The following is a 22,056-nucleotide window of genomic DNA, read 5'->3' on the forward strand; positions in this document are numbered from 1 at the left end:
AATTGCAAGTTGAACTCAATGGCTTATAAAAAAAATGGATTTTTAAGCATTTGTCACTTTACTAAAGCAAATATTTATTTTAAAACCACAAGTGGACTCTTCTTTGCTCAAAGCCACCCTAGATCTCCCAAACACATTAACACATGGAATGTTCCCCTCCTACAGTGGCGATAACCAAAGAACTATGGTGGACAAGATTGCAGTCCTGCCAGGGACTGGATGCCAGGCTGATCGCCAAAGCTGATTTCTGGTGACACTGTCCATGCCAACATGGTGAGGTTGGGGACTATTGGCCCCCAGCAGATGAGCCACTGCCCCGGGCACCAAGACAATATTCACATCCCCTCTTGGTTGGGATGGAAGGTGTAATAGAAAAAGCATGGGCTGGAGTTCAACACCCCTCAATAAGTCATTTATTGTCTTTTTAACTCCAGTGTTTCCAGCTGTATTCTGGAGACAATAATTTCTAAATTATGGAAATACTGGGAAGATTAAAGGTAATAGGTATAAAGCACCCAGTATGTTGCTTGTCACCTAGGAGGGGCTCAGACAACTGTGGCATTTGATAGAAGAAGATGTGAAGGCTGATGAATTAGTTTGGGAACTGCTTGGGGCCAGATCAGAGGGTGTAAGGCATAAACCCCATAGTATGTCACATTCATTAGTCATCTGCTATGTCGCCAGGCGTTGTTCAAAGTCTTTACATGAATTACATCCTTGACTTCTCCCTGTAACCCATGAGATATTTACTGTTATCTTCTCCACATTACAGATGAAAAAATTGAGGTTTAGAGAGCTTAAGTGACTTTAAATTTTTACAAAATCAAGTAAAAGTTGAACCAGAATTTGAATCCCAGCAACCCTATGGTAGACAGTGGACTTGAATCCACAGTCTTGTGTTCCTGTGCCGTAGACATTCCTGTCTGCAGTAACAGTGCCTCAGAGAAGGTAGGGCCAGTATTGCCTTTGACTTTGCAGAATTGCTCTGACTTTTGCACGCCATCAGTTTGGACTGCTGTCTTTTTTAACGTGCATAATAAAAGTACTGGGGGAGTACACCAATGGAGTGGGCTTTGTTTTATGATTGGGTATATGAAATCACAAAAACATTTGGTTGCATAGACAGTAAAATAAATTGTCCTTGAGGCTGTTAATCCTGGTGAGCTACCTGATGGGCGTAGCCTTTCATGCATAGCTCAATGAGAAGTTTTTGTTGCTGCTGTTACTAGGCCATCATCTTTTCTCCATTTTAGTTGGCCGCCATTTACCCCAGAAGCCATCATTAGGACTTCTGGTCAGATATGAAACTGGATGACTTGCCTTCTCTCTGACCAATGTCACCTCACCCTGCCCCAAATCTCTTTCACTCCCCTAAACTTGAATAGGTGAGGGTAATGGGCAGTCATGCTCAGGTGGCGTGGGTGGAGCTTCAGCTCTGGCTGGATCCTGTGCTCTGGAATTTCTAACTGTGTGTTCTTGGACAAGGGACTTTATTTCTTTGAGTTTCAGTGTCCTGATCTCTAGGAATAGTATCTCCTGCAGAGGGCTGATTAAAGTGAAGATAAATGAGACAAGACGTAAGTAAAGTCCTTTGAACAGTTCTTGGTGGGTGCTTAGTGCTGAGTATGTCGTATCCTTAAGACACATAACAACAACCCAACCACCATAGTAACAATAATAGCAAAGGCAGTAAAGACACTAAAGGACAGATAACCATGTGTCCTAATGCTGATGTACAAAACACCAGCCAAGCTCAGCGTCTAGCCTGCTTCCCAGCTCAATTTCCCTCCCCTGCAGGCTGCCACAGGGCTGGAGAGGTCCCAGTGTCAATGTTGGGGGAGGGAGGCATCTGCTGGTACAAGCCTCGTCCCACTAATGAGGCCCGAAGTTGAGCTGCTCCAGATGGAATCAAATGCTGTGTTCTCTGCCAGGAAGTGTGGAGGATGGGCCAGGGCCATTAGTGCCAGGCCACAGTCGTGGATATCAAAAGGGTGATGGGCTAAAAGTAAGGGAACACTTGGGCCTTGGAACTAAACAAATTGTACACATGTAAATAAAAACATGGTGTGCATTTGTGGCAAGGGAATCTTGTCTGGGGTCCAGAGTTACTCAGTTTACTTACTCAAGCGATAGTCCCTCTGGGAAGGGCTAAGGCTGTGCTAAATGTCTATAGATTTCGGCTGCTTTTGGAGGCATCTGACTCTTTTTAACCTGATGTGAACTTTATGTTCTTATCAACCATGACCATATTTTATTTATCATTTCTGAATGGTTGGAAAAAATACAAGACAGCATCTTATGTGTTCTTAACCCTTGTAAAAGTCAGTAATAGTAGATTTATTATTTATTATAAAATTACTTTGCCCATTGGACAGCATATTCATCTTGATCATCATTGTCTACTATTTACTTGATCTTATGATGTAAGTATAAGTATAAGCTGGTATCAGTAAGTATAAGCCAGGCATTGTGTTAAGTACTTTACATACTATACATATATTTTTTTCCCCTCATTTAATACTCATAGCAACTCTGGAAGGTAAGTGCTATTTTTGTCATCTTCATCTTCATCTTATAGATGAAGATGATATCTTATAGATGAAGAATAGAGAAAATTGAGATTCTTTTCTCTGGCCAAGGTCCCTTAGCTGGCAATAAGGGGCAGAGCCTGAGTTCTAATTCTAAGCTCCCTGACCCACAGCTCGTGAACTTGGCCACTGCACCTTGCTCATCTCCACTATGTTTTCTTCTTTAGGAGAGACTTCAGAGGGATGGTAAATTGGTGTATATAGAAAGGAGATGTTTTAATAATTCTGCACATCTGTACATCTTAGAATATTGGTGCTGAAGGGTACCTCAAGAGGGTACTTCACCCCTTTGTGTCACCCTTAAGAAGACAGATGATTTGAGGAACAGTGACTTATCTTAAGTCTCACAGGGGTGAATCTTCATATTAGTTGCATGGACCTCATGTGAGTGGCATGTCAGATGCAGGTAATTCTGGCAGGCACAGATGTCTGTGCCCCAGGCCCAAGAAACACCACGGCTGGCTTTGAACCGGAGGATGAGCTGCTGACTTGAGAAGTGGCAGGGTTTCGCCACTATCCTCCATTTGGAACCACATCTTCCATGAAATGAGGGAGTGATACATGGTAAGCCCAGTTCAGCTGAAAGGCAGTGTTCTGTGTGCTTCTCAGGCACCCATATAATCTGATGGGTGATAAGCTCATTTAAAAATAACTGTTACTTCCCCTTATTTTCAGAAATAATACATGTTCTTTGTAGCAAATTTTCAGTCGAAAAGAAGAAAAAATTACCTGTAATCTCCCCCTCCCCAAAATAATCAGAGCTAACACTTTGGTATATTTCATTCCATATTTATCCTCAGTATATATATATATATATATATATATAAAATATGTATAATATAATATATGTGCCTGTACATATATTTAATGGTATGTATTTTGGATTACAGCAAGCTTTTTTAAATCTCCATTTAGCAATATACTGTTACTGTTCTTACCAGGTCAAATAAACATTTTATTTAAATCTGAAAATGTTTTTTCTCTGATTATAAATGGCATAAGCAGTGATTTAAAAAAGTACAAGTAATATCAGAACTATAAAGAAGGGAGTAGAAATTATTTGAACCTTCACTCCCTATAGATAACCACTGTTGATGTGGGTTTAATATCATTTCAGACTTTTTTAGGCATTTATATCTGTATTTTCTTAAGTTTGCAAAAAGGTAATGTACTCTAGTTTATAACACAGATATGTTTTGGCTTTTATCTTTTAAATACTTTCTGGTGGTTTTCATTCAAAAACTCTGCAGGCTTATTGAAAGTCTAGAGTCCCACAATGTTAAGCTTCAGGCAAGTGGCAGTGACATTGACAAGCATAGAAAAGCTTTGGGTTAAAGATTGTCATTTTCATCACTCCATCACTTAAGCATCAGACCAAGGCTCCCAGCCTCATCCTGGCTTTTCTGGAGGTTGCAAGTATCCCCAGGAGAATTCACTTCCCTTTTCAAAATGGAATAGCCACTCCAAAATACCAGGACAGATGTGGTGCAAAGAAACATCTTTGATGCAGCTATTATTGATAGTTTCCCCTGAGCTTACAAAACATCCCTGCTGTAAAATTGCATGTTTTAAAGTAGTTTGTTGTTCTTAAAAAGTTACATGTGCTCATGGTTAAAAAGAAATTCCTTTTGAAATCAGCACTTGGCATATCATTGACTCTGGCTTAGGAATGGTTGAAGCAGGTTTCTGATTTGGAGGCAGTCGGGGTGTGGGGATGCTGATTCCTTTTGTCCATAGCCTTGAATAGTTGCATCTCTGTTGGCTACCTACTAGAGGCCAAGCATTGAATTTTGTGCTGAGGTGTATGAACTTAATATTTTGTTATGTTTAGTTTCAGTGGAAGTTCAATAAGAGGCTCAAGATCCCCGTTGTCAGTGCTGCTCTATTTAGATATTTTGTTCTAAGGACACTCTTGTAATGTGTTCTCGGAAGCAATAATATATTTCTTGATTGGATTTGGGTCATTCAGATATATGCATTTATCAAAACTTATTGAATGGCACACTTCAAATTTGGGTATTTCACTGTATGTAAATTTTCTCTCTCACCAAAAAGGAACCATAAATAAATACTGAACTTTAGTTACTGATAGGGGGGGCTGAAGAATTTAAGGGTAACTGTGCTGATGTCTGCAACTTAACTTTGAAATGCATGAAAATATAAGACAGGCTGTGATGGATGGAGAGATATATGATAAGCAAATGTAGTAAACTGTTGGCAGGTGTAGAATCTGGGTGGTGACTATGGATGTTTACTATCGTTCGGCTTTTTTCTATGTGATTGGAAATTTTCATAATAAAATATTGTGGGGGAACCCATTAATGAGGGTCTATGTAAGGGGGTTAAAGCATAGTCTCTAGAATTATTTTTCTGGCTTAAAAATTCTGACTCTGCTTCTTGCTAGCTGTGTGACTCTGGGAAACTCAACGTCAGTTGGGTTATTTCTTAATATGGATGATGAATACACTTAACACAAATCCCATTCCATGTAAGCTCGTAACAAACACTGTGATGAGGAAGTCACGGTACAAATGAAGGATCATGTGCTGAGGGCCTGCCATGTGCCTTGCACTCTGATGTGGTCGTTTTCCGGGGGGATGAGGTGATCTCACTCCATATCACACTGCGTGTGCCCTTCAGTAGAAACAAACGCTAGAGAAGGTGTGAGGGGTGTGATTAGCAAAACAGAGAGTGGCTTTATTAAGTTTGACAGCAACCCTCCCTGGCTCTGTGGATCCTCCTTGGCATGACGTCTCCTTTGAACAAGAAGGGGCTTCGGAGGAGAGGTGGCATCTGCTTTGTTAGACTCTAGCATTCTCGAGTTGATGTTAATTTAGTTGATTGTAAAAATTGCTCCTTTTGGGTAAGGCTAGGTCATCTCCTGTTTGGGGGTTATCTTGTTTTTAGCTCTATAGACAGGTGTCCTGGGAAATTCTAGGGTAGCAAGCTCTCCTCCCCTACCCACAGTCAAATCATGTTGATGTGTTATGACAGCCTGTTCCAGTCTTGTGCTGGGAGGCAAAGAGAAAGGGTCAGGAACCTGGAAAAGGCTGCAGCTTGGTTTAAGGACACCAGCATGGGGGATGAAAAGAGAATATTTCAGGTAATTCTGTGTATGTGCTGTTTGTTTCTGGCTGTCTGATATCATGCTACTGGAAACTAAGGTGGAAAACAGAGTAAAATATTTTGGAGTTGAGGGAGAGTGTGGAGTATAGAACAAGGATTGGCTACAGTTTGAAAGGTGAGTGAGCTGCCAGTGGGTAGGAGGGGTAGACTTATATGCTGGCTTTCCAGCAGCATTAATGAAATGTGAATCTTGAGAGTAAATATCTTGTTATGATTGGGATTTCAAAGACTTCTTAGTTGGTCATGTGTGAAATAGGACTTGATTTCTCTGCCACACTAATACCATTGGGGAACTACTTAAAAGCTGCCAGAATTTTCTTTTAGTCTTACCGATATGGATGCTAGCTAGCTCTTGAGTATTTTCCTGTGTTGTCTTGGGTGTTACAATTCCAAACTCAACTTAAAAATTTTATTATGTTTTCCCCAAGAAGTAAAATGCATACCAGCTTGTTCACGCATTAATTTCCTGTTTATAACACTTCACCTGACTCCCTCCAGTATGAATTTTTGTTCAAACTGGGCATTTTAAAAAAAGATGCAGAAAGTCCCAGAAGAGACCATCCTGGCTTTAATGCTTCAAAGATAATCAGAAAAGTAGTTCTGAACACAGTCCAAGAAAGCAGGTCCAGGTTTTATGGCTTCTGAGGTCGGGTGTAGAGGGGGTTGATAACGAGTGCTCCAGTTCACAGGGATTAAGTGTGAAAGTCCTTATTTGGGAGTGGTTCTGAGGAGAGTGTGCCAGGAGGTGGAATTTGAAGTCAGTGCCCATCTCTCTGGCTGTTGAAACTGAAGTTAGTTATCTCAGATAGAGTTGAACATGCCCTTAAATACCTTGGAAGCATTACAAAGAAGGGAGGGAGAAAAGGAGGATTGAAGAGAGGGAAAGAGGAAGGAGGGAGGGAGGGAGAAAGGAAGGAAGGGTAGAACGAAACCAAAGAAAGCTGACAGAGAGAGAAAAGGGAAAAGTATTTCTCAGGCCTTCACAGCCCTTGAAAGTCAGCCAACTATTAACTCTCCCCAGTTCACTGAAATCGCAGGGTTTCATCCTCCAGGATGCAATCTAAAGTCCTCTCCGTGTTTAACATTCAAGCAGTAGACATCGATTTCAGGCACAATGCATGGATCAGGATAGGCAGTAAAAGAATAAGACAGTGCAATTTAAAACTCAATGCAATTTGAAAGCGACATAACAAATTATGCAGGACCTCAATAGATGTGCGTATTGTGGTTCTGAGATCGTTCATCTCTCTTAGGGTGGGTCATTTCTGGCTTCTTCTTACCTCCAGTGTGTCATCAACCACTTTACCAATTTAAAATGGAAAATAAAAGCGTCCTGGATTCCTTTTTATGGCACATCACCAAGCCATTATTTGGAATTCTGTATCTCCGGCATTTGGAACTGTAGCAGATTTTGTCTGGAATATATGTTTATGTGCAGATTGGCAGGGGCTGAACGTATCCTTTATTGCTGCTTTTAAACAGCTGCTTAGTTTGAATCTCACTAACCTCTTGGGGACATTTCATAGGGGCCCTTTGGAGAGTTAGCTTACCTAATTGGCGGCTTTTTAAAGAACTCTGTCAATCTAAATAAAGAGGTAAACTGAGGCAAGCTCAAGAAAATAATGAATTTATTTGGAAATAGCGGAGGAATTGAATTTGGAACAAGCAGACTATGGTGAACCATGGGCAAGTCCGAAGAGACAAAGGGAAAGCCAACTTTTATTAGGTTTTAGGAGGAAATTGGGGAGGGTTGTTTTGAGTACCAGTTCATTGGAGACGAACAAGCGTTGCAGGTTGTGGCAGTTCTTATTGGCTGTAAGCAGTGGTGAGTGCATCGCTGTTGGGGCAGGGAGCGATTCTTTTCTTAAAAGCAGGAAATGAAATTCCCTTGTGAAAAATGTCCTCCCTTGTACCAAAGAAAGTAACATTTTTAACATCACGGATGAGAAGCTGAGCCGGAGAGAATTTTGTACAAAGAATTCTATACAAACTGACCTCGTATCTTCTTCCTGTTGGTTCTCAGGCCGCAGCAAGTGGTACGTGCACGAGAGCTCCCCCTTCATGGCTTCCTGACTCTGTTTTAAATGAGGTTTTCCTTTCTTTATTTTCACATCGCCATGATAAAATTGGAGATCTTAAAAGCACTTAGGATAAAATGACTAAATTTAACAAAGACCATAATTGTGTTTTTGTATCTATCTGCTTTTCTTGAATATAGGGAAATAAACTTCAATACGTAGAGGTTTTCTGAAGATCTGAAATGACAAATGTGAGTGCTGAATCCTGGCGTGCTTTACTGCTTAATTTGAAGTGGGGCCCTAGTGATTTCTAATTTAAATAGGTAATTAAGAAAGCCAAACAAATATAGATAGAACAGCAAAGTAGGCTTTCTTATTTGTTTATTCCTTCCTGTCTCCACCTCCCCCACCCCCCCATCCCCAACCCTGTCTATCTGGAAAACTCACAACTCTTCTTAATGGCTCTTCTCTCTTCTCTGCTGCTCAGCCTGACTTGAGACTGTTTCCCCTTCTCATGTATTTGATTCTTAATATTTATTATAGCATTAATATATTTCAGTAGTTATTTGTTTTTATCTGTTTCCTCCAGTAGATTTTAAGATTCTGACTTTTTCTTTTTCTTTAAATTCCCGCAGAGAAGTGCTCAGCAGAGGTTTTGAAAGGGCAAAACTTCTTCCTGCCACTCTTGATTTTCTTGTATCACACTTTAGGCGGTCGTGTTGTAAGATCTTGAGCCATGTTTCTTGAAGAGATCTCCCGTCAAATACAGGCCTCCCTGACCCCATATCATAAAACTGTAAAGGCTGATTGGAAGAGAACATTTAAATATTCAGGACAAACCACAATGGATAACTGCCTACATTTATCTCACATTTTAAACTGTTATTTTTATGAAAGCACATGATAATTGCAAAAAAAAAATTTAAATTGGTACTGAAAAGATGTAATGCTCCACCCATAATACCACTCCCTACCTGCTTAAGATAACCTGTTAATAATTCAGTTGTTGTCCATTTAGATTTCATTATGACTATATAATGATTCACAAATGTGAGTATTTATTTTTTTTAAGTAATAATCATTAAGGGCCATTTAAAGCTTATAATGTATGTGGGGGGCATTTTCCCATGTTCATACATAAAGATATACTTCATCATGGTTAGTGGATATATATTATTGTGTTACTTCAGTATGTGGATATATAAAATTTATTTTTCCAATCCCAAATGTCCAAATGCTCATGGGCATTTTGGTGTTTTTTAGTGTTTCATCATTATAATTACACTGCAGTGAAAATCCTTCTTTCTGTAGTTGATTTTCATAGAAGTGGGGTTTCTCTACCAAAGGGTTTTCTGTGAGCAGTGGGCAGATGGACTCCTAATTGTCTTAGAACATTCCAAGTGCTTCTTACCCATCATGAATTTTTCAGGAGCGTGGAAGAGATGCCTAGTCCTATTCCTTGCTTTGCACTGGGCTCAGGAATTGGTGAGAAGGATTTTGAATGCACTCTGTAACTGGGAAATCAGGCATGTACAGACCTGTCTGGAGAAAGGATCTGTAAAGAGCAGAGCTGGTTAGAGAGGCAAGGGGTTCCTGCAAGATGCTCTATGTGAGTGAGGACAGGAGATGTCTGGGCAGCAGAGGCTGCAGCTCTAGGGGCACAAAGATCTCAGGTTTGGGGTGAGGTGGTGCCTGATTGAGCTTGAGTCTCCCCTGGAGAGTGTGTGTCCTCAGGGGTAGAGACTGTGCTGTTGAGCAAAATAGAGGCACCCCCTCTGTATCTCTGGGGGCTCAGGCACTCTGCTTGAGAAGCTCTTGAAAGGACCCTCTTGTGAGAAGCTGAGGGATCTTCGTTGGTTGCCGAGAGGGAGAGGCCTAGAGGAAGCTGGTGGTGGTGTGGTCAACAGACCGTGGGCAGCAGAATGAGGCCAGTGAAAGGCAGTGGAGCTGTCTCCAGACAGTAGCATATGAGAACATCTCTCACCAGATGGACAGCCAGGTAGAGGAATTGACTTAAAGAAAAGAAAACAGGGAAAAGGCAAGAGTTCTAGTCAAGATGGTGGGAGATCTTAGAATACTAATGATATTGCTGTGAAAGTGAAAGAAACATCTTTAAATATGGGTGCAACCAGGCAGTGTGTATATTACATACATTTTAAATTTCATAGTCCTTTCAATTAACTCTGAAAATAACCTTCATGAGTTTATTTTCCCATATTAGTTCTGGGCATTGCCACCTTTTCCCCCCTCTTTATCATCACTGGTTAAGGTTAACAGGAGATCCCCTTTTATGTCTCTATTATCAAGTAGCTTCCGCTGTCTGCTACTAAAGGACTGATATGCCCTGACCGAGGATAGGTTCTGAAGCCACTTAGAAAAATTTCAGAGCTGTTAATTCTGAACCTGCAACAGTAATGGGCTTTGCCTTCAGATGTCTTTATCATCATCTGTAGTAATTTATACTGTGTCGACTTGGTTAAGGTGGAATTACATTTCCCAGAATCTCTTTCCCTATATAATTTCAGGTTAGAGTTGACCAGATTTGGAATTTGCACAGAATTTGGAGGGCAGCCATTACCATCTGATGGGATGATGGACAGATATAGACATGCTGGCAAGATGGCCCATGTTCCTCTCTGCTCCGTATCCGGCTATTTTCCCTACTGCTGACCTTGCTGATCAGCAGAGACCCAGACCCATCATGAGATGATGGCAACAAGTCCCATACCCTTCTCCACAGCTCCTGGATGTGCTGGTTTCTGTGGTTGGCAGGTTGGTGACTCCTGTGATCCTCCAGCCCCCACCTTCAGACCTACCCTTTCTCAGCATCTCACGGAACTGTGTCATCTTTAATTCCTGTAATAAATCCCTTATCCATAACTCATAGTAGTTCTGCTTCCCTAACTGAACCCTGGATGAACACATATTTGCCTTGAAAATCAGAGAAAAAATGATTTTTTTATAGCTAGTCCTCCTTTATCCTTCTTTCCCTTCAAATGTACCACAAAATACTGTAGAAATACTGTTGGTCTTCGTGAATGCTTTTCATCTTCCATAACCGTTTCTAGGATCTGTTGAGGTTACAAATGTCACACAGGTATTTTTATTATTAATGTATATCATTAATCCATCTTGTAATCTGTAAGACCACAGTAAAATTTTCTTCTGGCAATTTCTTCTTTGGAAGAAACTTTTTTCCTGAAAAATTGTCATTTTTAAAGTGGTTTAATTTGCAGAAGATTTGTTTAATGTCCTGTGGTTGCAATCTTGTAGTATTAGAAATTCTTTGATTAGCTACAGGTGCTTGAATAAGGTCACGTGGATATTTTTGCCATCAATTTTAGGAGGTTCTATCCTTAAGCTTTCTTATAGAAGTATGTCTTTTAATCTAATAGGCAAACTCTAGGATTGGTTTATTGTATTAAACTACAGAAAGAGTAAGTTATGACAACTGAATCAAGCTTCTCTGGAGGTAATTTTTATCTAGCTTTAAAAATTTTATCACCACGGAGTGTGTATTAATGGTTGTGAAAGCAATTAATAACATCAGTGACAAGATCAGAAGAGTAGGCTAATTTATCATTATAGATTTTAATGAGGCCTGTAATCTAGTAATAAATATATAATGTTTTTAAAAGTATGGCAATATGAAAAAATGATTTATTAGGAATTTTTATAGGAACTAAAATTAAAATTACTCCCTTGAAAACAAGAACATGTTCTGTGTTAAGATAATATTATTATTTTCATTATAATCAATAAGTTGTTCAAAGTGGCATTATCATGCTCCCACAGTATCCAAATGAAGGAATTATTTTAGATAATGTGGAATTAATTGGCTACCATGTTCAATAGGATATTTAAGATATAAAACTTACATAAAAGCTTTATCACTAAAGGATTTCTTAATGTGAAATAATGTCTTCTTGGACAGTTTTCTATTTGTATCACAAAACCCCTGTCCTAGAGATGATCTTGTTTCCATCTTTTACTTATGTTTATAAATCACTGTTTTAGGTATGTGCAGTTTGCATCTTTGATGGCTAACAGTCTGGTGGAGAGCCAGGTGTCTCTAATCCTAATTCAGTCTAGGGTTGTGACCAATGGGGAAGTGGCATATTCTAATGTCTTGTATGTTTGGAATTCTCTGTCCCAACTTTGGTGAGCCCATCTCAGATATGTTGAAAGTTGAAATAATTGTTTCCGTCTTAGAGATGTCATTGGGCATATGGAAAGAGTCACCACAGTATTATCTTATTCCTAGCAACCTAGTTACAACTTGAGCAAATAGGAGTCAATCTATAGGAGATATTACATTAATGACTGAAGATGAGTAATTCTCCAATTTTATGTTCAGGTTGTGGTGTCATAGTGAAAACACAGAAGTTAGCTCATTTCCTTTTGGAAATTGGCGCTTAGGCCTCTAACTTATCACCTTGTAACTGTGTGTTCTTCATAAAGGTTTATCTTTCCATAATACCCTTCTGCTCTTCTCTTGCCTCACTTACTGCCTTCTCCTTGCCTTCCTATAGTAGATGAATCTGAAATACATTTTAACTTTCTCAATTCAGGATTCTATCAATCCTCATGAAAGGTGATTGTCATACTAGAAATTACACCAAACAGCTGTGCTGAAAAGTGGCTGTTCCAATTTTGCTCCAGATAGTAAACCATAGAAATCCTAGTCCCCCCAACCAGTCCCGTATTTTTGACTCCCAGCTGAGGATCCTCAGAGTGATCAGCTCACTGCAGTGTTGCTGTGTAGAGTGCCACGTTTGGTACTTAGGAAAGTATTAGATTTTGGAAGAGAGCAATGCTGAGTAAAATCCAGTTGAATAACGCAAATATTTGCTTCCTCACTAAACTGTTTAAAAAGGATGGTTGAAAATAACTTACCAATATTCTTGATTAACATTTTCAGACATTTACCATGGCCCATTTGCATTATGGTTCTGAACTACATCTTGTGGACATTATTTTGCATAAATGTGTTTTCAGAATGTCATCTCTAAAAAGCAAAGTGAACCAGTTTTATAAAGCTTGCCTAATTAAAGACGTTTCTTATTTACCCTATTTAGGTTATGCTTTCCTTAATGAATTTAATTTTTTTTCTTTTAAATTTAATAATGCTTCCAAGAATGTTTATTATCCAGCATGGGACTATTGGGGGACTATAAGAATTGGTATAAAACTGGTATAAAGTTGGTATAAAACAGTATTACTGTAATTAGAATGACACTTGTTGTGGTAAAAAAATGAGAGGAAAAGAGACAACATTATTTTAATGCAGCTAATAGAGTGAAACGAGACCATGGAGTGAGGTTTTTTTAGGCTTTCTAAGTGACTATAAATATCGTTCTCTTAACTGGTGTGGTATTTGACAGTCTTACATAGCTATAAGTTTATCAAATATGTCTCTTACAGTGCTTTTTCTCCTAAATATTTATAAATTATAGTAAACTGGTTCTCATCAGACTGAGTAGAAACCTAGCTGTGAGCCCTGCTTGTTATCAGAAACTCACATGAAAAGGAACAAAAGAGAGTGAATGTGTTGCATGTTTAGGCTACTGCATATAAGAGTAGCAGTTAAGAGCAAGGAATTTGGAGTTATATAGACCTGGATTTTACCGCCTCAGAACCCAGTAATATGGCTATCAATGTATAGGTGCCATCTATTTCCACACAAGACCTTTTAGAGTCAGTGTTTTTTTCCCCCTCCATCTCTTTTTAGCTTGTTATCTTAAAGTATGATTAAATCATCTTATGTATGCAGACAAAAATTGAATTTGTGTATGGGATATTCCTTAGTAATTATGTTTGGGAATGGGGAGGTAATGTAAAAAAGAAATCTAGAGATTTGTGTGAGTTTTTGGAGAAATGAGATCTTTAAATAAAATGGAAACAGTGACATTAAGTGTAGATCAACTTGGTAAATGCTGAATGAAGAGACTAGTTACTGTTCAGTAGGATTTGGTCACTTTACCTAATTTTCAGTACTTTGGGTAAATAACCACATGAATTCAATTACTATTTGTGAGTTTCCTTCAAGATGAGAAAACTTCCTTTACTTTTGGCTACTGACCTTCTCTACTGATTTAGCACTTGAAATCTAGCCAGAAGAGATGTTTATAGTGATGAAGTTGTTTTTGGCCTAGGGTATAAATTGCAGAAGATGTACCTAGATTGGATATAGTCTTTTTCTATTTACCCCGATATGTGGCTGTACAGTCTCCGAAGTGGTTGCTTGGTCTACAAGCTGGGTGGCATGGAGTTTGACATGTGGTCAAATGGTAATACGTACGTTTGACAACACTTCATGGAGGTCACAGCTGTTTCTGTGTCTTGACATTTAGTGCCTAAAGCTTATCTAATCAAGCCTGTGTAATGCCAATTAACAATGCCCAATTAGATATGCTGTCCGGCCTTCTAGTTTTGCTCTTGGCAGGCTTGGAGAGGAAAGCATCTTTCTCCTGGATGACAAGGATTTGAAAAATGGTAATGGCAATCGAATGCTGGTTATCCTTTTCAAGATCTGAAAGAAATCATGATTAAAAACTTGAATAGGCAACAAAAAAGTGTTTTTTCCACTTGATGTCTTGAAAAGAGAAATTGGAAATGCCTTCCTATATACCACTTTTTTAGTTAATTGCTGGAAATAACTATAATGATGATAGCTATCATATTTTGACTCTTTTTTTTTTTTTTTTAATGCACCGGGCATTGAGATAAGCGCTTGACCTACTATATATCATTTATTCTTTACCTGATCTTAATACTAGATTACTTTATTATGACCATTTTACAGATGGGCATGCTACTTTTATCTTTCTGAATCTCAATCTCCTCTTCTCCACAAAGAAAGTGCTAGGCGGAGTGGGAGATTTTAACTCAGGTCTGTTTAACTTCAAAGTCCTGTTTACTCCTGTTCTTACCTGCAGTAGCCTAAATATCCAATAAATCCATTTTACTGGGTTCCTTTCCTGGTGACTTTTTGATAATGAGCAGTCATCATAGCTTGCCTTCTACTCAGTTTGATGGGAACCAGTTTATATAAGACATGATTTGAGTGACGTTATAATGGTTCATATCCAGGGCAGAAACAATTGTCATAAGGTACATAAGGCAGCAAAGAAAGACCTATAGTTTGCTTCTGAGAAGAGGTGAACCCTGATTTTCTGAGTGTAAGCAAATATGGGAGAAAGGAAGACCAACTAATAAAGACAATGGATCAGCTGGAGTGACTATCTTATTCAATGCCTTCATCTCAATCTCCTCTTCTCCACAAAGAGGTGTCATGGTGTCAAATCCTTCTGTAGCTCCCCTTTGCCCCTGTGGCTCCTTGTATTTGAACCTTTTCCTGCCTGTCTATGAGTAATAACAACGACAGTTAATAGCTGAAACAGCCAACTCTTATGAGGCTCTCACTTTACGTGAATGGTGGCAGATACCAACAATTTTTTTTTTTACCATCTCTGCTCCAGTGGAAATAATCCTCTTCATTCTTTATAATATACAGAGGTAATACATGGACTAATTGATTGTGGCAATAGTCTTTCATTAATGATGTGAGTTTTCAGGCTCTTGGGATAAAGTGTTTGCATATATTATCTCATTTAATTCTTAAAGCAATCCTCATCATTGTTTCACAATTGAGTAAACCGAGTCTCAGAGACATTAAGTAAGTTGCCCAGTGTCACACAGCTGGGTGAGGGATGAAGGCTGGATTGAAACCTGGGTATGCAAATTCTAAACCTGGTATGCTGAACCAGAAAACAATTAGAACCTTCTAGAAGGTTGCCTGACTTAGTTTTCTGATTTTAGACAAAAATGAATCCCAAACAGACAATGCCAGCTTGGCCTGAAGATGAGTCCTATTTGGTTTATTAAACATATTTGACTTGAAGGCTGCCTTTTTTCTTTGTTTCTTTTTTGTTTTTCTGGTAGTTGGGGAGCAGAGCATTCCTATTTGCAGTAGGCCCCATCTCTATCACTGGGCTGCTTCCTACACCCAGCTTTCCTGCCAGGCCCATAAACATATTTGAGTTTATGACTCTAGTCTCAAAGGTCATGAACAGACAGTTCACTCTTTCCTTGAGTGTGTTGAGAAATGAAGATTCCACAACCACTTTCTCCTACGATGTTGTGTTTCCCTGCCAACGTCTAAAAAATATCCCTTGCTTTTAGTTTTAATCAATTTCCTCCCCCCTTATCCAACCCTATCAAAATAGAGAAGAACAACTCAGAAAACAGTTGGTTTCCAAGAATACGGTTATTAAATTAAATACTCTATTTGCATCTTGTCTTTAAACCTTTCCCCCGTGTAACCCAGTCTTCCGTTTGACATCTCAGATGGCTGACAGGTAGTTAGCTTCTCTGACTGGCAGATTGGTGCTTCTGCCACACGGGAGTGTCATTAACAGTAAAATTAGTACCTCTGGCTTGGATTTATTTAGCATCTTCTGACACTCCAAAGAGCAAGGGAACACATGCCTTGCTTACCCTTGGGATGGTAGAGTATTAGATTAAACTGGTAGGAAATATTTGAACATCCTCCATAAACAGACTTTGTGTTTAGGCACATTGATGTTTTTTGAAGTTCTTTATTGCCTTCGTTTTCAAAGTTGGTCTGAGAGAGCTTTTACCACCTTTGGAAGTTGTATATCGTTACCACTTTCCTTGTTGTTTAAAAAAGAAAGGATTTTAAATCAGCTACCAACACTGGATTTTCTTTTTCAGATGCAAAAGAAATTGTTTTAAAAGCACAGATCTTAGCTGGAGGAAGAGGAAAAGGTGTCTTCAGTAGTGGTTTGAAAGGAGGCGTTCATCTAACAAAAGAGTAAGTCTGGAAGTTTTAATTCCCTTGTCTTTGGGCCAAGCACATATGGAAGATCTTGCTGGTGATTGAAAGGAGCACTGAAAAAGAGGGTTGGGGTGGGGTGAGGAGCAAGAGGTAGCAAGCAGAGGAAACAAATTACAGGTAGAGGGGTCTGGCAAGGCCCGTTTTCCTTCTGCTTCCATAAAGGGATTTTTCTTCACTGACTGGTGAAAACTTGACACTCCTCCTCTCCTAGAGAATCAATGGTTTACCATAAATCTTGGAAAGGACACCACTTGCAAATTAAATGCTGCTTCCATAATGTCACTGCCCTGTTCAAGAACCTGCAGTGGCTCCCCATCACTAGTGGTGTGAGTTGTCCCTCCCGTGTGATGGTCCAAGCCTTCCTTTATCAGAGCCTATCTGTTCAGCTTTATCTCCAGTATCTCCCAGGCCTGAACCCTTTCCTCTCCTCTCCTTCCCATACCTTTTCATTATTTGCTTTGATCCTTACCCCCTCCCTTTCCCTCTCATGAGTCAGTACTTCCCAAACTGCCCACTATCTAGTCTTTGTCATTCAACTCTTATCTAAATCTGTTACCTATTTTGGCACTGTCTCTTTACTATGACTGTAACTTATTTGGGGATGGAGGAAGGCAGAGGTCAGCAAGCAGCTTTTCTTTTCTTCCTCCCCTTCCTTCCTCCCTCTGTCGTTCTCATTCCTTCATATCTGTTTTGCTCTCAGTGTGCCTCTGGTACATTGGCACATAGTATGACGAGCAGAAAGCCCCGTGAATTCCTTGAGGGTAGAGGTGGACCCTGTGCAGTATAGACATGAGGATATAATATAGACTCTGCTTTAAAATGGTTTTCAACGTGGACGTTGATTTTCCTTTCTTTTTCTCTCTCTCCTTTTTTTCTCTTAGTCCTAAAGTTGTGGGACAGCTGGCTAAACAGATGATTGGGTATAATCTAGCAACAAAACAAACTCCAAAAGAAGGTGTGAAAGTTAACAAGGTAATGTGAATGCTTTTGGTCATTTTCCATGCATGTGTTAAAAAAAAAAAGAAAAAATCATACTTCTGTTTTGATAGAATCTAATGAAGCAGTGCACTCTGGCGATGTGCCATTTTATTCTTTAAACCTCATTTAATCTGTTTAGAATGTGGTATGACTTTGAGGAGAAATAAAGAGGGTTCTATAATAGTTACAGTGTTTGTTATTATTATCAGCATTTAGCAAAAGCGGGTGGGTGAATGACCAGAGCAGTAGCCTGCCCTTTCAGAGAACAGACAACAGTCTGTTTAAAACTGGAAAGCTCTTCGTATGATAGCTCCTGTACTCAGTGAGGGACATTCCTGCTCCCCTGCAGCCTCACCCTGTGTATCGCAATTACCTGTCATGGTTGTTTTTCTAAGTGTTCCTACACCTTACTTTGAGATTACTACCATCTTGAGCCACTGTTGTTGCTTTGAATATTGTAAATTTGTAAGTGTAATAGTGAGGTCTGTTGGGGCATCCAAGTGTACATAGGGTGCGTGCACAGCTGTGTGCGTTTGCGCACGTGTGTGCACACACAGAAAATAAAGCCCAGAGCAAAGTGGCCTGCTTCCGTCATGACATTGTGAGTGGCAGGGCTGAAGCCAGAAATAACTCTTCCTCCTATCCATCTGTTAACCTTTGCTATACCCTCCTCATGTATGGAGACGCCAAAACTGGCTACTTGATTTGCAGGACCCCGTGCAAAATTAAATGTGGGGACCCTCGTTCAAGTTTCAAGTCAGGTACAGCAGAACATTAAACCAAGAGACCAAGAGTGGGACCCTTCTGAGCATGGGGCCTTGTGCATCTCCACAGGTCACACACCCCAGCCCTGGGAGGCACAGTTGGTTAGCAGTCCCTGTCGTAACAATGAATTAGGGCCCAACATTTTGGGGAGACAATGGTCTGCTCTGTTGACACAGCATCACAGTTGATGATCTCCACCAGTGTGCCATGTTTGGGGAAACTGAGGCAGTGCATTCTATTTTTACTTTCAGAGAGAGTTGCGTGGAAAATTCTTGATATAATGGGGAAAAAAAAATCACCAGCTGGTGCTTAGTGTACTGTAGGAGGGTCTATTCTGACCCAGAAAAGGGCACGGAGCTGGTGGGAGATGGGGATACTGGCAGCTCATCAGCTCCTTCTCTCTGAGAGCACAGGGCCTTTCCAAATGTTACGGAAGCAAACAAAGAAAACAGGTTATGGTTATTTCCCTTTCCCGCTGCCTCTCAGGTAGATGCAAAAACTGTTTAAAATTCAAAAGCGTTTTTTTGATTTGTTTTTCTTCTTCCCACACAGTATTTTCATTTCCTTTTTAAATCTGGTTGTGAACCTTTACCTGTGTTACTTCTTCAAATTTGTCCACAGAGCACATGATTACTATTTTTCTTTATAGTAATTCATTGTCTTATATGGACACATAGATTTTTAGATTAAAGTTTGTGATACTTTTTAAAAGCATGTGAAAATACACAACGAAGATTCACACTATATAGATAATCCGTAAAATTAGTCTGTAGATAGGTTCCTGGAATACGGGAGATAAGTGCATTTTTGTAAATTGAGTCATTGCCAAGAAACTACTAGAGTGATTTATTTTTAAGTAGTTTTTTTTTCTGATTGCAAAAGTGATTAACGTATGTAAAAAATTCCAATAGTATAGAAATATAAAAATTAGAAAGTAGAAGTTGCTTGTATTCTCACCACCGAGAAATAATTGACATAATATTGTTTCTGTCCTTTTGCTCTGTAAAATGTATGTTACCACATCTCTGTAACAACAACATTATATTCAACTTTAAGGAACGGGCATTTTTTGTTTATGGGATCTTAGACATCAATCAGAAGTCCCCATCTTTTCATGTGCCTGTTGGCCATCTGTATATCTTCTCTGGAAAAAAATGTCTGTTCAGATCCTCTACCCATTTTTCAATCAGATTGAAAAGATGTTCAACATCACTAATTATTAGGAAAATGCAAATTAAAACTACGGTGAGATATCACCTCATGCCCATCAAAATGTCTGTTATTAAAAAGACAAGAAATAACAAGTGTTGGAGAGGATACAGACAAAAGGAAACCCTTGTGCACTGCTGGTGGAAATGTAAATTGCTGTTGCCACTATGGAAAACAATATGGAGATTCCTCAAAAAATTAAAAATAGAACTACCATATGATCCAGCTATTCCACTTCTGAGTATTTATCCAAAGTCCAGGAAAATACTAATTTGAATAGATATATACACTCGTATGTTCATTGCAACGTTGTTTACAATAGCCAAGACTTGGAAACAACCTAAATGTCCATCGATGAATGAATGGATAGAGAAGATGTGGTATATGTATACAATGGAATACTACTCAGCTGTAAAAAGATGAAACCTTGCCATTTGCAACAACGTGGATAGACCTTGAGGGTATTATGCTAAGTGAAGTAAGTCAGATAGAGAAAGACAAATACCATAAGATTTCACTCAAATGTGGAAGGTAAAGAAACAAACACATAGATAAGGAGAATAGATTGATGGTTACCAGAGGGGAATGGGTTGGAGGGAGGGTGAAAAGAGTAAAGGGGCGCGTGTGTACAGTGGTGGATAAAAGCTAGACTTTTGGTGGGGAACACATGTATTCTATATGGAAGGTAAAATACAATGATGTACACCTGAAATTTATGCAATGTTATAAATCGATTAAAAAAAAGAAGTCCCCAGATTATGGAAATTTTGGGTTTCTAAATTTGTTTGAGAAGCTATATAATACATCTGTACACATGGGATATTTTTTTCTCAATCTGTGCCAGTGTGTTTGAGTATGTTCCTTAGGATAGTAGTAGGGGACGTGAAACAGTACTACTCCTCATGTGCTCCATGATTCACTGTCAGTAATGGTTACTGCTCTGCAATGAGTTAAGTTCCAAAACTCAGTTTACCTTTATTCTTATCTAATCACAGTCCTGTTACAAATAGTTTGTGCACTGGTACTCACCCACAGCCCGTAATTTGAGTAGCACAATATTGAAAGCAAAGAAACAAACAAAAATATGTTCAGTGGTCAAATAGGGTAAAGTAAGTTAAAAAGCTTTCCATGCTGGAGGACTCCACCAAAGGGTGTGTTGACGATATTGTTTGTGTCAGTCACAAGATGAAGCTTTTGTGAAATGTAGCTAACTGAGCTCTTCATGGCATGAGTGTTCATGGAGTCCATTTAGATTCTCTCTGTAATAGTTCCTGTAATATTCTGACATCCTGGGTCATATGTAATAATGTTAAAAAATTGGCTTTTATATAAAATTTCTTGAATTATCTATTGACAACCATCATTTTCCTGGGGATGTTTTCTTAAAGAGTTTCTACCAAGCAGGAGCTGTTTGAGACAGCAGCTGGTCTTTACAAACAGAAATTTGATGGAATGCAGAGCACATCTGTCAACAGTTTAGAAGATTAAGAATAGGACTCTTGAATGACACTTATCCGAAAAAGTTACAATGTTGTGTTGCTTCTAAGAATAACTACTGAAAGTCATTAAATCTTATACACGAGTCTAGCTCTGTATTAGAAAGTGAACTTGAAATCAGAATGTTTCTGTGATAATCCCAACACTGTGTGCCAAGAAATATTTCTTTACTAATCATGAACTACCATTTATGATGAAAGAATCAATGGTATTATAAGGTATTTTATTTTTAACTGGTGATAAACTCCATAAAGATTTGAAAAGGAGTTCTATATTCATTACATGATAGCTTTTTAGATCATCATATATTTATCATTTCCTGTGACTTAAAACTTAGGTTTTTGTGGCATCTGGGTAGCTAAAATCGAATGCTGTTGAATCTGTAACTTTTTGTGAAACGTATTACTGAACTACTTTTAGGAAAAGCAGTGTAAGTGTTTTTGTTATTTCCACTTCTAGTACTGAGTGTTTATGAATGTTCTCTTTTTCTTTTACAATTTATACAAGACATCTTTTACCATTTTTATTGGGAGTATAAGTTGATACAGCCTCTCTAGGGCAATTTTATAGTATTTATCAGATTTTAAATATGAAGAGTCTAAAACCTAGCCATTTTACTTGTAAGTACCTTATCTACAGGGAAACTAAAACAGCGAGCAAAGATATGTGCAAAAATAATCACCAAAGTAGCATTTTAGAAAAATTATATAAATGTCTGTTAGTAGGGATGTGGTTAAATAAATCTTGACATATAAGTACTGTATAGTCACAGTGCAGAGAGAGGACCTTGGAAAGATGTCCAAGTTGTAGTGTTAAGATTAAAAACAAGAAAGAAAGAAAGAAAGGCTTTTGAGTATGTATAATATGCTTCCGTGTGCAGGATGATTCCATGACTGTAATGCTTGCAGATGGATAGAAAAAAAGATAAAAGTAATTACCAGTGGTTTTTTGTGGGAGGGCTGCCACATGCTCTTTCTGAGTCTGTGCAGAGCAAAAGGACACCTGGCTGAGGCAG

General features: G+C 38.9%; 1 protein-coding gene across 1 annotated transcript in view; it reads left to right on the top strand.

Annotated features, from left to right (window-relative positions):
* Nucleotides 1-22,056, top strand: part of SUCLG2 (succinate-CoA ligase GDP-forming subunit beta) — a 260,077-nt gene that overhangs the window by 115,414 nt on the left and 122,607 nt on the right. Inside the window, exons 3-4 of the mRNA XM_023620105.2 lie at nucleotides 16,469-16,568; nucleotides 17,474-17,564. Coding sequence (XP_023475873.1) covers nucleotides 16,469-16,568; nucleotides 17,474-17,564 — 191 coding nt within the window. The remainder of the gene's footprint in view (nucleotides 1-16,468; nucleotides 16,569-17,473; nucleotides 17,565-22,056) is intronic.

Source organism: Equus caballus, chromosome 16 (assembly GCF_041296265.1).
Source record: "Equus caballus isolate H_3958 breed thoroughbred chromosome 16, TB-T2T, whole genome shotgun sequence".
Taxonomy (NCBI): domain Eukaryota; kingdom Metazoa; phylum Chordata; class Mammalia; order Perissodactyla; family Equidae; genus Equus; species Equus caballus.